We start from the raw sequence: 15,851 nt of genomic DNA, 5'->3' as shown, positions 1-15,851 counted from the left end.
TATTAAATTTCCAATGCAAATAATATATAAATAAATGTCATCTTCAAATTTATATTTTTTACAATCTTTCAAATTATTATTAACTCTGTATAAGCCGTTTATGATGTTAACAATTTTTCTTTGTTGTAAAATATAAATTAACCACATTATAATAAGAGCAAGAGTTCCATATGATAGAACACATCTGTTTTTTTTGTATTCCAAAAATAAATCTTGGTGATATTGCTTCCATAAGTTCAATACGAATGTAATTATACTGTATGAAGATAAGACTATTATGAGAAAAATATTGTATAAATATCCGTACTTTGTAACTTCAACTAGATGCACTTTTTTACTGTGAAGATTGTTGCTCTCAAAAAATTTGTAGATATTCACTTTCCATGGTGACAATCCAAGTATTTTGAAAATAATTAAATTGCAGTAAAGTATGATACGCTTGCAAAATAAATAAAAAATATTTTTTTCACAAAAGCGACGTTTATAAAAAAGTTTCTGCTCCATTTACAATATTGTATTCGTTGACTCATACATACGTTCAGAAAAGAGAGCTCTGACTCACTGATATTCTCGATGTCCACACATTAGAAGATAATCGTTGATCATAATATTTATGCAACCACTTATCATAATTAAATTTCAGGTTGAAAAAAAATTAATTTAAAAATTACTTTAGCAAATTTCATCGTAATATTGTTGATTTATTATTACTTATATTACTGTCAGGATAATCGATTAAGGAACAACTGAAGTTATTAAAGAAATTCCATAATTAAGTATATCTTTACATAATTAAAATTTTCCTTCCAAAGAACCATTTAATAATGTGCCAATACATCAAATTTTAAATTAAATTTTCGTATGTAAAATTTTCATATATTTTATTTCGATAAATAATATTTTATGTGATTGAAATATATATATAAAGCTGATTCACTATTTTTATTGATGTCTACAAACACCAAATTTAATCTTAATCATAATAATTATATTTCTATAATGTGACATAGTCAATAAGTTTTTATTAAGAGAACGAGATACGTTATGATAGTTCCAAGGATCTAGAAGTAAAACATCCAATAAGTAACATAAATTAATTGATCATTAGGGTAACAACGAAGTATTAATAGTATATTACACACCACGGAAGAAAAGTTAGACATTTTAACCCAGACCCGTATGTGAAAGTTTAAAATTTTGCCTCCGTTTGAGGGAAGAATGGCGCATGCGTGTATTTTTGTCATTCGCATAATTTATCAAAGGAGAAAAGTACGACTTTCTTCCCTTTAAACTGGGCTAGAAATTAAACTTTCGGTGCACGTATGGTGAAAATAACTTTTATAATATTTTTTTGAAAAATCAAAGAAGTGGGAAGAAAAATGGGACACAGTCAAGGAGTACGAAAAGTGATTATGTCTATAAATTAATTACCAATTGCAAAAGAGATCCATCAATTGAAATAATTCCATAAGTACTGAATTCTAAATCGCAATGCAAAAGGTCACGTGAAAATTCTATAAGCTACAACAAATAAAATTTGATAAATGATAAATAAAATATAAATAAATTTATTTTCAAAAATTACCGTTTCTTCAGTTTCTTTATCAACTGCATTCTGGTCCAGTATTAAATGAACAAAATATGCCGTTTTCTTAAGCTAAACAAATAAAAATAGTGAAAAAATATAAATTTCTATTCAACACATTTTAACATACTATTTACTTCTCTTTTTATTCTTGCAGTACAAGTTATCAGAACAATAAAATTGCTAGTTATCTTGAAAAATGACATGGCAAAAAGTATATGCACTAAAATACAAGGAAATTTTTGGGCATCATTAGTCAATGATATATACAGAACATACAAATAGAATGTGCACGATGCAATAAAATAAATAATAGCTAATAATGTTGGGATTGCATAAAAGTCGGAAAGTTTGTTACAAATGTCACATAATTTCATGTTAACATGAGTGATGTTAAAAAAATCTGCAGTAATTGAATGACTAAGGTGACTTTTCGTTACAAATAATGTTTTCAATTCAATTTCGGTGTTTATATTGCCAAGTTCGATAATCATCACATTGATATTTTTGAATCGTTGATAGATGGTGTTTAATAATAATGCGTACTGTGTTAAAACCCAGGTGCATAGAGCACTCGCAGAAATCCAAATTGGAGATGTAATAGATAAATTAATAAATAACGAAAGACAGATAGAAAAATTCGAAAACAAAAAATTCACTAAAAACATAGCATTCATACTAAAATTATTTTCAAAATTATAATGTTTACATATTTTTAAAATATTATCTATTATTTTAATTTCATTTATGATTTTTGCAATTAGTTTTTCCCGTAAAATATTTATTATCCAAACTGTAATGACATTTATACATCCAAATATTATTAAACTTTTTTCGACAATTTTTGAAAATTGTAATTCTATCTCTAGAGTCCATAAATTCAATTCCAGTATAATTGTTATATACAATAATATAACAATAATATATAAGATATTAATAAGGTATCCGTAATTAGAAGCAATATTTAAAATTACTAATTTATTTTTGTAATTGTCTTGCTCAAAAATTTTGGCAATGTTCACTTTCCATGGAGCGAGCCCCATTATTTTGAAAATAAGTAAATGATAGTTAAATAAATAACGTCTCCACATAATTAATGTAATTAGTAATTTTGATTACGTCTGTAAATAATATTTTTCAAATGCACAAATATTTTTATAATAAATTTATTAACTGTACAGACGATGATTAAGTCTATATTTCGATGGAAAAAAAGTTTCTGACTGAATCATACTTTTATTAAGTGCAACGATCAATATTATTAATGAATGTTATTTTTCATGATTATATATTCCATAACGGCATAAAAACATCTGATATAATGCTACTTTTTAAAATTAATTTTCAATGTTTACAATGATAGTCGTTTAGTTTAATGATGGTAATTTCTTTAGGTTTGATAAAATCTTGATCAACTATTACTTTGTTCATTTGCTGAATGAAAACATCTATTATAATGAAAATAAATGAAAGTGATAAAGCTTATATATATATTTTTAAAAATTTATAAAAGACAGTGACAAAATTAGGAGCGTATTAATTTTTGAGATAAGGTACAACAAAATAAAAAAAATTTCTAGGTTATAACTATTAATTTTTATATTTTATTATCGTGTTCTAATCTACAGAACATATAGTATGATAAGAATAAAGGTAAAAACTGAGAACCTGCAAATGTGTACAGGCTAGTTTATTTAAATTGAATGAGAATAATGAGATACGTCACTATTGTGCCGAAAACCTGAAAAAAAATATAATCAATAAATAAATGATTTTTAATATACTCAAATTCGTAAAATTGATTGATTTAATTATTAGTCATTACATTTTGCAGAAGAGAACCATCGAGATTGATTATTCCATATGTGGTAAATTCCAGATTTCTGCTCATTAGATTACGTAAAAAATCATCTAGCTATAAAAAATTTTTCAAAATTATTTTAAATAATCGTTTTGTATATGAGTATGTATATAATATATAAACAATAGCTACTGCTGTTTTAGTATTAATATCATTCTTGCATCGATCCGAGAGTAAGCAAACGTACTGTGAAGTTTCTTTGAACTGAAAATTGCGAAACATATTATTTTTAAAATACTGATAATTATGATACATATGAGTAGTTCAAAATAATTAATTTTTATAAATATTGTTTTATAACAAATATTGTTTTTATTTTATTCTCTGTATCTATATTACCAAGTTTGAGAATTGTTTTATTAATACTTTTGAAAATTTGAATAATAATATTTATTAATAATGCGTATTGTATTAGAACAGAACTTCCAACAATAAACGGTGCAGCCCATAATAAAAATGTCAGTAATGAATCTATTAAATACTCAAGCAATAATATACTAAAGCACATAATGATGTGACCAAAACTTATAATATATATACAATAGTTTTTGTCAAATTTGTATTTTTTGCAACTCTTCAAACTATTATTTATCTGATATAATTTATTAAGAATATCCACGATTGTTTTTTGTTGTAAAATATAAATGAACCACACGATAAGCATCAAAATGGTTCCGTATAACTTGAGAGTTTTATCAATCGTTTTCACTATAATTGAGTCTATATAATCTTGGTCCAATTGTCCTGATATTATTCCAATTGACATGTATATAAACATAATAATTATCAAAAAAACATTGTACATAGCTCCGAATTTTGAGACTTCAAATGGATATATTTGATAATTATGAATTTTGTTATTAAAAATTTTAAAAACATCTGTTTTCCACGGCACCAATCCAATAACTTTGAAAAACACTAAATTACAGTAAAATATAATATTTTTTAGTGATAGATATAATAAGTCGTATTTTTGCACATTTTTACGTTCAAAAAATAGCTTTTGCTGCATGATGATATTACATGTACAGAAACCAGAACGGACATTACATTACGTGTTTACAAGTGAAAAACTGATCCTGACTGGCTTGCATGAGTAAAGAGATTCAATCAGATTATATGCATGTCATTGCTAATGTTGATTATTCAATTATTATAATTAATCACGATATTGGTTGCATTTTTAATTTTATTGATTCATTCACAAAGATATTTCTAGCTGATAATTTTCTATGTCATTATTAATAGGTTGTTATCGAAGTAAAATGTATTATTACTCTCTAATAATAGAAAACTTTAAAAAAAAAAAATGTTCAATTTTCTTAGCGGGAAGTTAAAAAACAAAAGTAACTATCAACTTATATTTTCGAAAAACTGTCAAGCTTCTTCATTTGTCAGTTTTTGAATAAACGGAAGCAATTGCTTTCCAGAACAGGCTGAGTTGAAAAAACCAAATTTGACCTTTTTTTTCTTCTTCTTTTTTCATCATATAATTAATTCTCAGATAATGAGTTATTTTGAATTATATATGCAGGGAAATATAGCGACAAGGTTTCCCAAAATTTCTTATTGATACACTACATGGGCGTTAAAGGTGAGCACTTTTGAATTTTCCAAATTTTTGTAATTTACTATTACGAACGAAATTGACTAAGGATAATGAGATAAGTTACTATTGTGCCAACAATCTGAAAAAGAAAAAAAAACAGTAATTCATCAAAATGAAACTTGAAGAAATTAATTTACTCTATATTCATTACACAATTTATGATTAATTTCAAAATACACTTATCAAAAAATTAAAGGAACGAAAAATTTTTCTAAATTTTTTAGTTTTGTTTTTTGGAACTACGGGGCCGGGGAAATTTTTTTCGAAAATTATTTGGCTGAAAGATTTTTAAACTAGATATTTCGAGCTTCAATTTGCTTTTTTTATTTTTTCGATACGATCATTTTTCACGAAAATACAGCCTTCCAAAAATCACTAAAAAATTTATAAAAATTTTTCGTTCCTTTAATTTTCTGGATAAGTGTAATTACAGTTTGTAAAAGGAAACCATTGAGGTCGATCACTCCATAAGTAGTAAATTCCAGATTAAGGTGCAATAGGCTGTTTAAAAATTCATCTAGCTACGAGAGAAAAAAATTATTAAGATTTTAATATACGAAAATAGTTTTATATTAATTAAATATGACATGTATATATTACCGCATTTTTAGTAATTGACTCCATTTTGCATTGATTAGAAAATAGAATAATGCAATGCGAAGTTTGATTAAACTGAAATTAAATTTATATGTATTTAATTTAAATAATTTTTTCAAAACACATTTACTCGAAATGTATGCCATTAAGCGCCTATAAATTTAGTTGGCAACTAAAAATATTATACACAACACAGTGAATACTAAACATACCTAATCATTCAATTTGTGACGTTAACCGTGTAAAAAATATTATTTTTTAGTTGCATGCACTATAGCTAACGTGCAAAAAATATCTAAGTAACTCATCACGCCATCTTGTGACGATAGTTTTCATCATATTTCAAGCTCCTTTTTTTACCTGCCGTTTATAGTCACTCATTGGCATACTTTTCGGGTATTTCTTACAAAAACTGATGTATATATCTAGTACAATTCCATATAAGACGCTCGTTGTGTTGACAATTTCACTTTCAGCTAGTAGTCAATCGTCACAACGCGCACGCGTCTCACACACAAGCGCACTTGATATATAATCAACTATTTATCTAGAATCGAATGATCAAATATATTACTTCACGTGTGATTCTGGTTACACTTGTAGTCAGAACTGCAAAGTCGACAAATACTGCCAAAAACCATACGCTGCAGACTGAATAAAGCGCCAACAAAACTTGATCACTGTTCGTAATTAATGATTCTATCATGAAATGTAAATTATAGGTTGCCGTTGTAATGAAATAAATTATAGTCAATAACGTTGGAAATGCATAAAAATCTGAAACGTCACTGCAAATTTCACTTAATTTTATGTGTGAATAATGAAGAATATTAATATCTCTGACAATATATTCTCCAATTAAAACCTTTGTGAAAAATAATGTTCTTATTTCATTCTCTGTTCTCACATTACCAAGTTTGAGAATTGTTTTATTAATACTTTTGAAAATTTGAAGAATAATATTTATTAATAATGTGTATTGTATTAGAACAGAACTTCCGACAATAAAAGGTGTAGCCCATAATAAAAATGTGATTATTGAATCGATAAAAAACTCAAGTAATATTACACTGAAGCACATAATGATGTTACCAAAACTTATAAAATATATATAATAATTAGTATCAAATTTGTATTTTTTGCAATTCTTCAAACCATTATTTATCTGATACAATTTATTAAGAATATCCACGATTGTTTTTTGTTGTAAAATATAAATGAACCACACGGTCAGGATCAAAATTATCCCACATAACTTAAGTATTTTGTCAATCGTCTTCACTATAACTGAGTCTATGAAATGTTGCTCCCATAGTTCTAACATTAATCCAACTGCCGTGTATGTAAACATAGTAATCATTAATAAAACATTGTAAATAAGTCCGCATTTTGAAACTTCAAATGGATAAATTTGATAATTATGAATTTTGTTACTGAAAATTTGATAAATATCTGTATTCCAAGGCACTAATCCAATAATTTTGAAGAAAAATAAATTAAAGTAAAATAGCATATTTTTCAATGTTAAATATAAATTGTATTTTTGAAAATTTTTACGTTTATAGAAAAGCTCTAGCTGCGTGATATCACACAATTACCAGAACACAATTTACAATTCGTGTTTACTAGAGACATATGTATTCTGACTGACATTGTTGAAATGATATAATCAACATATGCATGATGTTATAAATGTTGGCTTATCAATTATTGTAATTATTCACGACTCACTTAATTAATTTTTAATTTCATAAATTTCTTTATATCGCGATTTCATTGAGTGATACCTCTCTCATGTTGTTTAATGATAGTGTAAAATTGAAATAAAATACTTGCTAACTTCCCGCGAAAATAATTTAAAATTTTAAATCAAAGTCTGAAACATTTCGAAAACTTTTCAAAAATAATTGATGGATTTCTGATAAAAAAATAACAACTTGTGACAGACTAATACATCTTAACATATTACAGAACCAATTTGTAACATCCAAATGACGGCAAACTTTAAATATAATAATACTTTTATAATTTATTGGTAAGGACGAAATTGTATCAAAATAATGAGATAAGTTACTATTGTCCCAAAAATCTGAAAGTAATAATTTATCAAAATGAAAATAATAAAAATTACTTAACAATACCTTCATTAAGTTATTTATGATTAATTGATTGAATTAAATAATTATTACATTTTGTAATAGAAAACCGTCTAGATTAATCACTCCGTAAGTAGTAAATTCCAGATGATGGTGCAATAGGCTGTTTAAAAATTCACTGAGCTACGAGAACAAAAAAAAATTATCAATATATAGAAATAGTATTATATTAGTTAAATATCACATGGACACTGTAGAAAATTTGCGGAGTGAATGCGAACCAGATGATTTTTCATTGACCGGAAGCGAGTAAATTTTAACATGAAAACTCTGGATCGGAGTGAATTCGGATTTAAATAAAATCCATATTCACTGCGAATTAACTTCCGAATTTTTACAGTGTATATATTACCGTATTTTTAGTATTTGAATCCATTTTGCATCGATTAAAAAGTAAAAAAATGCAGTGTGAAGTATCATTAAACTAAAAAAACAAACATATATTTAATAAAAACAATAATTTTATTTAGAAACGAATGACTATAGTCATTCCTATAAGAAATTACTTCACGTGTGATTCTGGTGATACTTGTAGTCAGAACAGCAAATTCGGTAAGTATTGCCAAACACCATGTGCCACAGTCTATACAAAGTATTAACAAAAATTCATCACCGTTCGTAATTAATGCCAGTATCATATAATAAAAATTATATGTTGTCGTTGTAACAAAATAAATTATAGTCAATAATGTTGGAATTGCATAAAAGTTTGAAATTTCGCTGCAAATTTTACTCAATTTCATGTGTGAATAATTGAGGATATTAATATCTTCGATAATCGATTCTTCAATTAAAACTTTCGAGAAAAATAATGTTTCACTTTTATCTTCTGTATCAATATTTCCAAGCTTGAAAATTGCTTTATTGATACTCTTTAAAATTTGAATAATAACATTCAATGATAGTGCGTATTGCATTAAAACAGAGCTTCCCATAATAAACGGAATAGCCCATAATATTGCTGTATAATTTAAAGCGGTAAGTATCTCAAGTATTAATATAGTAAAGCATATTATAATGTTGCTGAAAGTTATAATATATAACCAAAAATCGATTTCTAATTTATATCTTGTACATTTCTTCAAACGATTATGTAGATTGTACAAATTATTGAGTATATTTACGATTTTGCGTTGTTGTGAAGTATATATTAACCACATGATAAGAAGAACTATGAGTCCAAATGATAAGAGACTTGTATCAATCATCGTTACAATAACTGAGCTTACATAATCTTGATCGAATAGACCTAATGCAATTCCAAATGCTATATATGTAACCATGGTAATTATCAAAAAAACATTGTATATAATCCCAAGCTTTGAAACTTCATGTGGATTTATTCGGATATAATTATAAGTTTTAGGATGAAAAATTTCATTAAAATCCACTTTCCAAGGCGCTAATCCAATAATTTTAAAAAAATAAAAATAAAATTCAAATAAAATCCTTTTCGAGGATGAATATGGACTGAGTTTTTGTAAATTTTCACGCTTATAGAATATTTTTTGCTGCATATTAATATTAAAATATCCAGAACACAGATCTAATGGCGTCTTTATACGCAAAAACTAGAATTTAACTGACCTACATCGTTCAAAAGATGTAATCAATGCATGCATATTGTTATTAATATTAATTATGCCATTAGTATAATTATTGATAACTATGCATTTAATTTTTTATTTTATAAATTTATTAACAAAGTAATTTCCATGAGTGGTATTTTATCATGTGGTTTAGCGATCTAATAAAATGTTAGTTTCGTACTTGTTTATTTTATTTAATTATTATCAATTTTATTAATTAAAGATTTTTATTACTAACGATTGTTTAGAAAACTTTTAAAATATATGTTACTAAATTTCTGTATGAAAAACTTTTATTTTCTGAACTTACTTCATGAAACTTCTAAGCAATTTTTTTTTTTCATCATAGATATCAAAAATTTTCAGATATTAAGTCCAAATAAACTTCTAGAAATTTCTAAGGAAAATAATGTTTTCTTTTATCATCTCAAAAACTTCTTCTATTTAAAAAGGCAAATCGATATGTTAAGTCTTCGAGATAGTAAACGATTTTCCGTTTCCCACATAAATAACACAGGAATAAAAAATTTATTATTGCATTTATCAATCATCGAATTGATAATGTGTTTTTGTAGAATGCTGTGCTGTTTTTAAATTCACCACTCAGTCAGAGTGAAGTTGTATAAGAATGATGAGATAAGTTACTATTGAGCCGAAAACCTGAAAATAATAATGTATTAAGATGTAATTATAGATATTAATTTACATTTTATCCATTGTACTACTTTTGATTAATTAATTAAGATAAATAATTATTACATTTTGTAAAAGAGATCCATCAAGTTTTATCACTCCGTAAGTAGTAAATTCCGGAAGTTGGTGCCTTAAGCTATGAGAAAATTCAGCAAGCTATAATAGAAGAAAAATTTCAATTTTTAATCGGACAAATGTGTTTTGCATATACACGGAGAAAAAAAAGTTGTAAATTTTTTGTATGCCAGTGTAAAAATACTCTCTATGCTGATTGAGGAGTTTTTAAAATTATCGCTGTCTGATATAGGAAATATGCTTCTAAACCACATAAAAAATTTATAATAATAGTATTTAATAAGAAAAATGACAATACAATATGTGTAAATTTCCTACATCGACACAGAGAATATTTATATGGAAATCCGGCGGCAAATATTTAATTACGGTTGGTAGAAAGGAATAGAGCAAGTTGACCAGTCTAGACAGTGTGGCCAATTTACTTTTCTTTTTTCAGGTCTTCGTTATCTAAACTATTTCACTGAAAACTGGAAAAATTAAATTTGAGGTAAAATGAGTCTGAATTAAAAACAAAAACAGTTTTCTCGAATTTTTGAAACTTTATCTATGACAACTAAAGTTCATTTCGATAACTCAATTACGCAATAAATCAACACGGCTTCAATAATGGCCCATTTTACCTCTCGTACACGAACTGTCCAGTGGTCTCATTTTGCTGCGGTTCCCTTACCAGCATGGAAACTATAAACAAAATTTTTTCTCAGTGTAAAATACAATATGCAAGTATATATTACAATTTCTTTAGAATTTGCATCTAATTGACATCGATTAAAAAATAAATCAATGTGGTACACAGTATTTTTAAACTGAAATAGAAAAATTATGAATTAAAACACACATATTTTTATGGTATAAATATTTAGATACATTACTTCGCGTGTGATTCTGGTTACATTAGTCGTTAAAGCCACACATGTAAAAATTATGAACAAAACCCATAAGACACCGTCCAAAACAATCACAAAAGAATCATTTTTTATAATTAAGTATAAAATTGTAAAGTATAAATGATAAGTAGTTGATGTAACATAGTAAATTATAATACATAATGTAGGAATTGCATAAAAATCGACAATTTTACGACAAATTTCACATAATTTCACATTAGCACAGCTAATAGTTATAATATCACTTATTACCGATTCTTGAAGTAAAACTTTTGAAAGAACCGGTGTCTCAATTGTTTTTATATTTATATTACCAAGTGTGAGGATCGTTTTATTAGCGCTTTTGAGTAATTGGATAATAATATTTAATAATAGTGTGTAGTGTATCAAAACGCAACTACTTATAGAAAGTGGTACAAACCACAATGGAACTGCAAATTTTGGAATTACAAACCACTCAACGGTAAATATAACAAAGCACATAGTAAAATTCCCAATACATATAATATAGAACCAAAAATCAGTTTCTAAATGATACACTTTACAATTTTGTAAGCTCTTATTTATATTATATAACCCATTAAAAACATCCACGGCCGTCTTTTGTTGTAAAAAGTAATTTGTCCACACAATGATAAGAACAATTATTCCAAAAGTTATTAGACAACTGTCTACAATATTCGTTACAACTAAATCAAAGTAATTTTGATTCCATTGCTGGAATATACATGTAACTGTCCCGTATATTAATGTAATAATTATTAATAAAACTCCGTATACAATTCCACACGTTGACACTTCAAACGGATATACTTTATTATTATTGTTAGAGTTAGTTTCGAAAATTAATAAATTATTTATTTTCCACGGCGCTAGTCCGAATGTTTTGAAAATAATTAAGTTTAATGTAAATAAACAACGTTTTAACAGTAAATTTATATTATGTTCCTTCTCATCTATACGTTTGCAAAAAAGCTCAGACTTCATGATGCAATTTATTGACTAGAACCCTCAATAAAGTGTTTATGTATGTTGTGACAAGTGTGGAAATAATTTTTTTATCCATGAAAGATGCTATCAATGTGAATGCGAGATAGTATACTTATATTAATTACGATATATTTTTATAAAGGATATTATCTTTTCAATTAATTATTGTGCAGGGACACTTAAGTGATAATCTTGCATAAATTAAATTCAAATTCATATGATAATTAGTTGAGTAAAATTTAAAATTCAGTATGTATATATATATATATATAAACTACATTATAAATACATTCATATATATTTATCACATATATATGACTTGTATATATTTATACATATAATATAACTTGATTACTACATAAGTACCATTTCCTGATACATGCGTAATAGCTACTTTAGCTTGAAACTGACAGTAATTTAACATTAAAACTGCCTGAAATTCGCTGTCCGAATCTGCAAACAATTTAATAGCAAAAGTTGTAAAGAAAAATTTTCGGTTAATTTTAGATCAATTTAGATGTAACTTTTTACTTGAAAAAAAAAGTCAGTAATGTTCATTCTTATCATTTCAGAAAGCAAGCTAATTTATACATAGAAATGTCTACAATTTGATGGTAAAAAATACTTAACAATTTTTCAAGTCAAATTAACAATAAATTGATGTCAAAATTTGCCTGAAAATTGATGAACAATTTTTTTTAGTCAACTTTTAAAGTAAATTTGCTTTCTAATTCGGGTAGTAAATTTACGTCAAATTGTATAGCAAGTTGTATATAAATTCAATAAAAAATTCAAGGAAACTTTTGTAAAGTAAACTTTTGCTAAAGCAAACTGTGCTATCAGAACAAATGTATCTATTGTATTATAAAAAATGTATGTAAAACATTATATATTATATAATTTAATATACGTAAATGAAATATATATATTCCCTGGTAGATCTGAAGTGTGGTAATTCACGAAAAATTACAGTATTTCACCGTAAGTTTTGGAATTTAACCGCAAATTACGAAATTTGATTGTAAAATGCGACATTTTACGGTTAGTTACTGTACTATACGGTGGGTAGTATAAATTACCTGTAACCTATAAATTTTAGTTTGATTTTAGTGTTATATAATATAAAAACATTAAAAGGCCACTATTTTTGTTGCTTATTAAATTTATCTTTAATTTTGATGGTAATGCTTACCTTTAGCTGATGTCATTTGAAAATTTCGAATATATAAGGAGGAATATTTTGATTTTCATTATTGAGGGTGAGTTTGTATTAGAATAACAAGATAAGTGATAATAGTCCCTAGGATCTGAAATAAGTACACTTCCAATTATTTCAACTGCTCATTGAGAAGAGCGAGTCGCAGCAGAATAGCCAAAAGAGTAATTCAATTCTTGTTGCATTTGGACAGTGAATACAACATTTTTATATTTTTTGATGATTGACACAACGCAATGTAAAAAGAAGAAAAAAGGACAGTGTCGCTTAAGATTCAACTGTAAATATGATAAAATTCACTCTAAAATTTGAAGTGAACATAAAATTATTTTTTAAAAATTTTTTAGGAGTACTCTGTCATGTCTCGCTTTTCCTTATATATTTAGTTACTGTGTTGAATTTAAATAATTATGAAAATTAAATAATTTAAAATTAAATACCACTTGTAGAAAAGATCCGTCCAGTGAAATCATTCCATAAATGCTAAATTCAATTTTTCTGTGCAAAAGGTCATGTGAAAGTTCAATCAGCTAAAATAAACGGATATCAAAAATTTCAAAATTACATCATGAATTAAAAATAAAAAAATAAATAATTAAAAATCATTAACACAACTAACCGCTGCTTCAGTTTTCAAGTCTACTTCTTTTTGATTTAGAAGTAAATGAATGTAGAACCCCAGTTTTTTGAACTGAATATATAAAAATTATCACAAATCGAATTATATTAAATAGTTAAAGTCACAGTACTTACTTCTCTTGTAGTTTTTACAGTATTACTAACAAGAGTAATAAAATTTATAATGACCATTGAAAACCACGAGCTACAGGATATTTGAATCAAAATGGCGCACAGGTCGATATGACTTGTGTTTATCAATGAAATCTCCAAGTACAGACTTATTATAGTTGAAAAAATGAAATAAATACTAGTTAATAGAGTTGGGATCGCATAAAAATTTTCGACATCTTCACATACTTGACAAAGCTTCATAGAGACATAATTAATGTTTGTAATATCTCTTATAATCGGTTTACTAAGTGGAGTTTTTGATTTGAATACAGTTTTTAGTTCGAATTCTGTACTTAGATTACCAAGTTTTATAATCATTGCATTAATACTTTTGAACCGATGATAAATATTATTTAGCAATAATGCATACTGTGTTAAAACCCAACTGCTTATAATACTCGGAATCACCCACAATGGAGTCGCTATTGATACATTAATAAAGATTCCAAACAACCAAAAAAGAGTACAAATTAAAGAATTTAATAAAAACGAAATGTTCATACAATAATTATTTTCGAATTTATAACAGTCACAATTTTTCAATATGTTATCAATCTTCTTCAAAGTGTTGACAATATTGACAATAATTTTTTCGTATAAAATATAAATTACCCATACGATAATAACTGTTATAACTCCCAGAAACTGATAACTTAATTCGAATATTTTTACAATTTTCGAATTTGCTGCCGAAAATAATCCCAATATTAATAGAATTGTGAAATATGTAAACAATGACACGATCAGTAAGATATTTATTAAATACCCGTAATTTGAATTTGTTTCTACGAGCACTGGATTATTATTTCTATTATTTTCGCATTCAAAAATTTTAATTATATTCACTTTCCATGAAGCTAATCCTAGTAATTTGAAAATAATTAGATGACAGCACAACAATTTACGTTTAATCAATAACGATAACTCGTATTTTTGTGAATTGTTATTGATGTAAAAAACATTTGGCTGCATAACTTTTGAAATTTGCGGACTAGATTTTAAGCGGATACTTATTAGAGTTAAGTGTACTTGTTTCGGTTACTAAAGGAACTCTAATTGTACTGTATCAACATTGAAAACAGCAACTAATGTTATTAATGAATGTTATTTTTCATGTCTGTGTATTCTGCAATGTTGACTGCCGATTGTAATAACAACTTTTTATACGGAGAGATAATTCATGTAAATGGCGATTGCCAATTTACTTAATGAAAATTTTCCCTATGATAAGATCAAACTCAAATTTTTTTTGTTGAAGACAAGTCTATTGATTAATTTAATATTGTGTGCGAAAAAAGTGTCAAAGTACCCTGGGTGGCGAGTCCGAACACACCAATAGAAATAAAACAACAAAAAATATATAATTAATGAATTATTATAAATATATATATATATATACATATGTATTTTAAATATATTTATATATGTGTGTATACGGGACGTAGTCCCGTGTCTGCAACCTGTCTCCAATTTGTCTCGAATCTGTTTCTTATCTGTCTCGTGGTAACTCCAATCTCTCTCGTAGCATGACTACAATCTGTCTCGTAGATTATCTTTCAATCACGGGCCGTCCCGTGACTTTTTTCTACTAATTAAATTTAATTATGAATTTAAATTTTCCCGGGTATATTGCAAGCGCCCCAGTACGCCGAGCGGAGAATTCGAACAGACCATTTGACGCGGTTATAATTCGTCATTTTGAATTATGAACCTTTTGGCCCTTTTGTCGGTTTGCCTGCAAGCCCTTTGAGTATAGATTTTATATTTTGAAAATCTTAAAAAAAATTATTGAGTAGAA

General features: G+C 26.4%; 3 protein-coding genes across 3 annotated transcripts; all 3 read right to left on the bottom strand.

Annotated features, from left to right (window-relative positions):
- Nucleotides 1-862: 862 nt before the first annotated feature.
- LOC103574128 (uncharacterized) lies at nucleotides 863-2,159 on the bottom strand. Its single transcript, XM_008553504.2, has 4 exons — nucleotides 1,723-2,159; nucleotides 1,586-1,657; nucleotides 1,432-1,521; nucleotides 863-1,061 (listed from the first exon to the last, which is right to left on the bottom strand). The coding sequence occupies exons 1-4, from the start codon at nucleotides 2,077-2,079 to the stop codon at nucleotides 1,011-1,013; spliced, it is 570 nt and encodes a 189-aa protein (XP_008551726.1). The 5' UTR covers nucleotides 2,080-2,159; the 3' UTR covers nucleotides 863-1,010.
- A 1,907-nt stretch (nucleotides 2,160-4,066) lies between these two features.
- LOC103573613 (gustatory and pheromone receptor 32a) lies at nucleotides 4,067-7,205 on the bottom strand. The gene is made up of 4 exons (XM_008552772.2): nucleotides 6,227-7,205; nucleotides 5,656-5,727; nucleotides 5,487-5,576; nucleotides 4,067-5,134 (listed from the first exon to the last, which is right to left on the bottom strand). Exons 1-4 carry the CDS (start codon nucleotides 7,163-7,165, stop codon nucleotides 5,081-5,083), a joined length of 1,155 nt encoding a protein of 384 aa, XP_008550994.2. The 5' UTR covers nucleotides 7,166-7,205; the 3' UTR covers nucleotides 4,067-5,080.
- A 476-nt stretch (nucleotides 7,206-7,681) lies between these two features.
- On the bottom strand, nucleotides 7,682-13,880 carry LOC103574112 (gustatory receptor 68a). Its single transcript, XM_008553477.2, has 9 exons — nucleotides 13,702-13,880; nucleotides 13,238-13,352; nucleotides 10,903-10,974; nucleotides 10,157-10,246; nucleotides 9,708-10,057; nucleotides 8,315-9,210; nucleotides 8,161-8,232; nucleotides 7,842-7,931; nucleotides 7,682-7,741 (listed from the first exon to the last, which is right to left on the bottom strand). Exons 6-9 carry the CDS (start codon nucleotides 9,089-9,091, stop codon nucleotides 7,682-7,684), a joined length of 999 nt encoding a protein of 332 aa, XP_008551699.1. The 5' UTR covers nucleotides 9,092-9,210; nucleotides 9,708-10,057; nucleotides 10,157-10,246; nucleotides 10,903-10,974; nucleotides 13,238-13,352; nucleotides 13,702-13,880.
- Nucleotides 13,881-15,851: the final 1,971 nt, after the last annotated feature.

The sequence above is a fragment of the Microplitis demolitor genome, chromosome 6, assembly GCF_026212275.2.
Source record: "Microplitis demolitor isolate Queensland-Clemson2020A chromosome 6, iyMicDemo2.1a, whole genome shotgun sequence".
Lineage (NCBI taxonomy): Eukaryota > Metazoa > Arthropoda > Insecta > Hymenoptera > Braconidae > Microplitis > Microplitis demolitor.
Note: the sequence above shows the minus strand (reverse complement) of the source record. Positions and strands in the feature narration are given on the sequence as shown.

Bases quoted from the DNA above. Each gene is read 5' to 3' on its own strand.
- LOC103574128 (XM_008553504.2), bottom strand. From the start codon at position 2,079: ATGATTATCGAACTTGGCAATATAAACACCGAAATTGAATTGAAAACA. The intron at 1,658-1,722 runs GTAAATAGTATG...TTATTTGTTTAG, and splicing joins CTGCAAGAATAAAAAGAGAA to CTTAAGAAAACGGCATATTT. The intron at 1,522-1,585 runs GTAATTTTTGAA...TATTTGTTGTAG, and splicing joins ATAAAGAAACTGAAGAAACG to CTTATAGAATTTTCACGTGA.
- LOC103573613 (XM_008552772.2), bottom strand. From the start codon at position 7,165: ATGCTATTTTACTTTAATTTATTTTTCTTCAAAATTATTGGATTAGTG. The intron at 5,728-6,226 runs GTAATATATTTG...ATTTAATTTCAG, and splicing joins TAACCAGAATCACACGTGAA to TTTAATCAAACTTCGCATTG. The intron at 5,577-5,655 runs GTAATATATACA...TTTCTCTCGTAG, and splicing joins AGTCAATTACTAAAAATGCG to CTAGATGAATTTTTAAACAG.
- LOC103574112 (XM_008553477.2), bottom strand. From the start codon at position 9,091: ATGGTTACATATATAGCATTTGGAATTGCATTAGGTCTATTCGATCAA. The intron at 7,932-8,160 runs GTAATATATACA...TTGTTCTCGTAG, and splicing joins ATTCAAATACTAAAAATACG to CTCAGTGAATTTTTAAACAG. The intron at 7,742-7,841 runs GTAATAATTATT...TATTACTTTCAG, and splicing joins ACGGTTTTCTATTACAAAAT to ATTTTTGGGACAATAGTAAC.